General features: G+C 40.5%; 1 protein-coding gene across 1 annotated transcript in view; it reads left to right on the top strand.

Annotated features, from left to right (window-relative positions):
• LOC116395783 (protein O-mannosyl-transferase TMTC1-like) overlaps positions 1-6,891 on the top strand; it is a 40,376-nt gene that overhangs the window by 22,838 nt on the left and 10,647 nt on the right. Inside the window, exons 4-5 of the mRNA XM_031869904.1 lie at positions 22-143; positions 5,736-5,903. Of these exons, the coding sequence (XP_031725764.1) occupies positions 22-143; positions 5,736-5,903 (290 nt within the window). The remainder of the gene's footprint in view (positions 1-21; positions 144-5,735; positions 5,904-6,891) is intronic.

Here is a 6,891-nt window from a genome sequence, read left to right as displayed (position 1 = left end):
TCTCTCTCTCTCTCTCTGCAGAGACAGGAGAGCAGACAGGTATTGGTCGGAATGTTGTTTCTGGTCTTCCCCTTCATTCCTGCCAGTAACCTTTTCTTCAGGGTGGGATTTGTTGTGGCCGAGAGGGTTCTCTACATGCCAAGGTGAGTCTGTGTAACTTTGTACAATTTGGGAGAGTGTACACATAAACAAATAAAACCATCAGACAGGGGGACTTGAGAGAGAATGTGATAGAGGTTGATGATGCTTGCTAACCTAAATCAACTTTACAGGGTCATTCATTCGCTATTCCACAAAATCTGTTCGTAATGGTTTTACGTATCTCACCCACTTGTCCCAGAGTTGAATAAACCTGTTTCTCTGAAGGTGAAGGGAAAAAGTGATCCTTTCCATAACATAGATGTTGTTTACTATATCTATCCACTCCTGTATCGTGGGGGGCTCAGGAAGCAACCAGCGCCTTGTGAGCGCTTTTTTACAAGCCGTTATTAAAATGCCAAACAGGTATTCATCTGGACACCCTGTTTGGAAATCAAATTTTCCTAAGAATAATGTGGAAAATTGCAGGGGCAGGTCAGTGTTAAGTATGCTTTTTAATGTTTTATGAAAGGTTTTATCACCGGACACTCCCAGAATACATGCCAGTGATTTGCTTCCGGAGCCCCACACCGTCTCCAACATGTAGCATCCCCTCCAGCGAAGCGTGCCTTCTGCTTCGGTGTGATAAAGAAACGAATAACACACTTCCACGCAAATTCCTGCCACACGTGAGAATTGGTGCATTAACATTGAAATGTACACACATCTAACCAGTCCTCGTTTGATATTGAGAGGTTACCTTCTCTTTCCCATTTTTCCTCAACATATCCTACATTGTGGGACTTTTTTGTCATAAGGCCTTTGTAGGATCTAGAGATAATTCCCTTATTTGAATCATTCTGGTAGGCACCGAGAAATATTCTCAGTATTGGGTCATTGAGGTCCGTTGTATTTCTAATGTTCTGTTCAAAATGGTTGCGTATCTGGAGGTATCTATAAAAATCTGATTTTTCAAGAGAATATTTTTTCCTCAGGTGTTCAAAGTCCTTTAGTTGTCCCTTTTCTGTCAGAGAATAGAATGTTGTTATACCTTTTGGGATCCAGGATTTAAATCTAAGGTCCATTTCATTTGGTTTGAATCCCGGATCATAGGCACACCATTGAAGTATTTGTAGTTTTTGATCTAGTTTGTATTTTCCTTTTATCACGTTCCAGATTTTTAAATGGAATTTGATCCATGGGTTTTGTAAATTGTCGTTAGTTTTCCCAAGTTTTTATACTGCATGAATTGGGGGATCATTCATAATAGAGAGTTCAATATCTTTCCACCCGGCACAGTAAACTGGGGTACACATGTTAATTAAAGGTTTAATCTGGACAGCATAGAAGTAATCCTTAAAATTGGGTAGAGCCATTCCTCCTTCCTCTTTTGTGAGTTGTAGAGTTTTAAATTGAATCCTTGGTTTTTTCCCTCGCCAAATTAATCTTGAAAGGATTTTATCCAATTCAGAGAATTGTTTTGGGGGAATTTCTACAGGAAGTGCTTGAAATAAGAACAGACATCATGGAAGAATATTCATTTTTACAGAGTCAATTCTATGGCTTAGTCCGAGGAAAGAAATAGAGTTCCATCGATGTATGTCATCTTTCATTTTTGTTTAGAGGGGGCTGTAATTTATCTCTGCCAATGTTGAAATATCTCTTGGTAGGTGTATTCCTAGGTATTTCAGGGAGTTCTGGTCCCAGTTAAGGTGACATTTCTCTCTGTTTGTAGGAGGTGTACAATTAAAAGTCAAAATTTGTGTTTTTTGCAGGTTTAGTTTATATCCTGCATATCTACCAAATGTTTTAGCAGGTTCATTAATTCAGAAAAGGAGTTGGAGGGGTTACTTAAATAGATCAGGATATCATCGGCATACAGGGCCACTTTGTGGTCTGATCCATTTATACAAATGCCTTTATGCCTTTTTATGCTGTCTTATCCATTGCGCAAGAGGCTCTATATAAAGTGCAAAAAGCAGTGGGGAGATTGGACATCCCTGTCTTGTTCCACGCTCTAGTGTAATGGTCTCTGAGAGATACCCATTTACTTTTATCCAGGCCAATGGTTTAGAATATAGTGTACGAATGCCTTTAATAAAATTGTTGTGCATGCCAAATCTTTCAAGGACTTTATATAAGAAAGGCCAGCTCACTGAATCAAAGGCCTTGTCAGCATCTAGACTGACTAGGTAGGCTTCAAGGTTATTCTGTTGGATGTGGTTTAGTATGTGCAGCGATCGCCTGATGTTATCGTGAGTTTGTCTTTGTGAGATAAAGCCGGTCTGATCATTGTGTATAAGTTGAGGAAGGTCTTTTGGCCAGGATGGCTGTGTATAATTTGTAGTCAACATTCAGCACCGAAATTGGTCTATAAGATCCACATTCTAGTTTATCTTTTCCTTCTTTGTGGATAACAGAGATCACTGCCTCGCTCCAAGATGGAGGCATTTTTTCATCTGTTAAAGTTATATTGCAGGCCCTAAGAAGGCTTGGTAATAGCTCAAATCAAATTCTGAAGGGAGGCCATCTGGACCGGCTGACTTATTGGCTTTAAGCCTGGAGGTGGCGCTGTTTAGTTCTGTCTCTGTTACCGCTGCAGTTAATATCTGATTTTGTTCTTCTGATAAAACAGGGAGGCTGAGGGAATCGCCCTCTAGTTGTGGTTGTGTATATAGAGATTTGTAGTACTTTTTAAAGGCATTTTGTAATTCATCTTGCTTATAATGTATAGTTTTAGAAACCGGATCCCTTATTTTGTATATTGTGTTATCCGCTCGTTGTTTCTGCAGCTTTCTCGCCAGAAGTTTTGTTGATTTTGAGCCTGACTCATAATATTTCTGTTTTGTAAATATCATATTTTTTTAAATTTCCTGTGAGTACAATAGATTTATTTCGTTCCTAACTTTCTTAATTTTGGTCAATAAATTCATCTTTTGTTCTCTTTTATGCTGCGTCTCGAGATCCTTTAATTCTTTATTAAGGTTTAGTAGTCGTGATTGTTTTTCTTTCTTCTCATGGGCACAGAAAGATATGATTCTCCCCCTGATGACTGCTTTTAAGGCGTCCCATACTACAGCTGAATCAACCTCCCCGTTATCATTTTCTTCCAGAAACACTTTTATTTCCTCTCTCATTTGGGTCTTAAATTGCGGGTTGTTTAAGATACTTGTGTTTAACCTCCACAGTGTTTTTCCTACCTTGTCGCTAACATGTACCGTGCAGGACAGAGGTGCATGATCAGATAAATCAATACTTCCAATATCACAGCTATGCATTCTATGGTCTCAATCTCTCTTTAACACAAAGAAATAGTCTATCCTTGAGTATGTATCATGGGGGCATGAGTAAAATGTATAATCACGGCCTGTTGGGTAAAAATCTCTCCATAGGTCTAATATGCCCAGTTCTGCCATTAAAACATTAATTTTTCTATGCAACGATGTAGTGGTGACATTTTTTGATGAATCTAGTTTTGGATTAAGACGGATGTTCCAATCTCCACCACATATGACAATTCCTGGGGCCCCCATCATTAAATCAAATGTCTTTCTGTAAAAACCAAAATCACTTCCGGGGGGGGCAGAAATGTTACATAAAGTTATTGTAACGCCATCTATTTTTCCAGAGACTATTATATATCTCCCCTCCTTGTCTGTTACCTTTGAAAGTAATTCAAATGATACCTTTTGTGATATTAAAATTGCTACGCCTCTCCTACGGCCTGATTCATAAGATGTTTGATTCATAAAGAGTTTGATATATGAATGCATGTATCCATCCTGTAGGCTCTGATTAGGCTGGATATACACATACAGTTGTGTGAAAAAGTGTTTGTCCCCTTCCTGATTTCTTATTTTTTTGCATGTTTGTCACACTTAAATGTTTCAGATCATCGAACAAATTTAAATATTAGACAAAGATAACACAAGTAAACACAAAATGCCGTTTTTAAATGAAGGTTTTTATTATTAAGGGGGGAAAAAAATCATGCCAATCATGCCATCAAAAACATGGCCGATGACAGTGTAAACAAAGTGTATACTGCATCTTTATAAACTGAGAGCATTCATTGAACAATCTGACATGCAACATCATTTTACAACTGGAATCTCAATCTTACACCATTTATTAGAAAGTAAGATTATTTACAGTTTAATAGCTGAGATTTAGGAACACGGCAACATCACTAAAGATAACTCCATGTTTGTTAAACAGTAACAAAGTTATGAACGTTTTTAGTCATTTTGAAAGGTACTGAGGGAGGAGCGATGGCCTGGCCTCAGCTCCAGAGACGAGGGCTGCCAATCCTCACACAGTGACTGTGTGAGTCACGCAATGAACACGCTTCACGTGCTCTCACACCACACTTACATTTCTAACGCAGAGAAAAAGAAATGTATCACTGATATATATACTTTCATACAGTATATCTATAACTAGATACATAAATGTGTGCGTCAGCATCTGTGTAAGTGCATATTAATAATGGGCTTTAACAGCAGGATAAACCGTATGATCCATATCATCCAGGATATTTAAACCTGCAGCAGGCTGCATTATATGCACGCTCCATTACGGATGCTAATCTCTTTTTGTTATTTTACTGTTGTGTTATGTTCGGACTTCTTTTAATGAAACACATTTACATTACATTACAGTCATTTAGCAGACGCTTTTATTCAAAGCGACTTACGATTCAGATTCTATCACATTTCTACACCGTAGGCACAACTACAGGAGCATTGTTGGAGTGTCTTGCTGAGTGTCAGCAGTGTCTTGCTGAAGGACACATCGACATGCGACTAGCGGAGCCGGGGATTGAACTGCCGATCCTCTAATTTAAGGACGGCCCTGCTCTCCACTTAGCCACAGTCGCCGCCACATTTGTTGGAACCTAGATCATAGTGTATGCTCTCTGTCTTCAGAATCAGCAGCTGTCACTACGTTTATTTACTGTATATCTTTGCCACCCCACGCCCCAGCAGTGGGGCGTGGGGTGGGACCAGAAAGATCACATCTTAGCTAACAAAGTCATGACGCACTGACAGAAAACAACACGCCTGTTGATGTGCAGAATGACAGTGTGAACAACATGCACAGAAGAACGGAGCAGCGGAGGAGATTCTGATTGAACACAATCCCTCAGGAACACCTTTAGAGAGTTTCCTTATATGTGACCCTGACCCTGACCCTGAGACTCCAGGTGGTGGTCAAAGGTCAAGGTCACTGTGACCTCACAAAACATAACTCAACATGCTAATTATAACAATTTCACACAAATGTCTAAATATGAAGTGATGACATGGATGTAAACTGCTACTTGATTGGTGGGTGGAGCCATACAACTGTCAGGCAGTAATTCTAGTTACTATGTAATTCAGGTCAAAGGATTTGGCAAAAGTGGTGAGAGAGTTTTTATGGGGAGCAACAGCAGCCCCCCATGTTGAGGATATGTGCACCCATGGGACCTGAAGTCATTTGGGTGAAAGGCACCACCAGGGTGCAATACGTTATGTCACAATGTGTTGAGTGATGACGGTGGGAGTATGTAGGACTGCAGTAATCAACAATACTTTTTCCTTTTTGAGTCTCTCACCATCCTGTCTCTGCACCAATCCCCTCACTTACATGGTCCTCCTCCTCTCCTCTTCTAGTATGGGTTATTGTATCCTGGTGGCTCATGGCCTAGGCCGGCTGTGTTCGGTGGTGGGCCGTTGGGGCACCACAGTCCTCAGTGTCTCCATGCTGCTGCTCCTCCTGCTCTTCTCCTGGAAGACGGTCCAGCAGAACCACGTCTGGCTCTCCAGGGAGGCACTCTTCCGGTAAGGTGTGTGTGTGTGTGTGTGTGTGTGTGTGTGTGTGTGTCGGGTCATATTTTACCTGTCATGTTGGGACATAACTCTGATTACATAGTCCTAATTTTCCAGAATCGTCTTCTTTGTTTGGGGGGGGGGGGGGTGGATAAGGGGAATTGCATGTCCCCATGTAAATCATTACATTTTAGGATGAAGACTTGGAGTCAGGTCAGGTTGATGTTGAGGTTGAGGCTAGGACAAGGTTAAGGGTCTGGGATCAGCCTGGTAGCGGTTATGAGTTGTGAAGGCATCGCTACTTTGGACTGAGCCCTTTGACTTTCCAATGAGAAACATGAATTATAGCGGGGAGCAAAGTGAGAGCTGTATGTAGGGACAGCAGTACACCAGTGCTCTAAAACAACAGGAAGTTGGTTATTCTGAATTGGCCACTTATCAACACAGTCAACAGTAGAAGCAGCTGGGACACACTCACAGAGGCAGTTACAGTTCATTAAAGGTTTACATCCATGTTTACTAGCTGGCAGTCTTCTTCTTCCCTTCTGTCTGAAATCTAAATACACAGACATGATACAAATATCTTCAGATTCAGTGTGAATGCAACTTTCCGATGTCTATAAATCAGCTTAGAAGTCATCGAAACAAGACACTCCTTATAACTCCCATCGGGTCTGAGAACTCTGTGTTTTCTTTCTCTATCAAAGTAATCCAGTGATGGTGGATTTATTCATGGGAGGGCAAAATGTTGACAACCGCTGCACTAGTACACTGCAGATACAGGTTACCTACATGTGGACTATTATATTAAACATGCACCGTGATGCTGTGTGGAAGCTGCCAGTCTTTTTTATAATAGTTGTTTGTGATAACAATGTCACCAGACTGCTGTCATTATTTGTTTATTTGTAATTGGTACGTTAAAAAAAAGCTCTTATGAAGTCAATGTTTAGGTGTGTGTGTGTGTGTGTGTGTGTGTGTGTGTGTGTGTGTGTGTGTG

Source organism: Anarrhichthys ocellatus, unplaced genomic scaffold (assembly GCF_004355925.1).
Source record: "Anarrhichthys ocellatus isolate YVR2014 unplaced genomic scaffold, GSC_Weel_1.0 scaffold49, whole genome shotgun sequence".
In the NCBI taxonomy this organism is placed as follows: domain Eukaryota; kingdom Metazoa; phylum Chordata; class Actinopteri; order Perciformes; family Anarhichadidae; genus Anarrhichthys; species Anarrhichthys ocellatus.
Note: the sequence above shows the minus strand (reverse complement) of the source record. Positions and strands in the feature narration are given on the sequence as shown.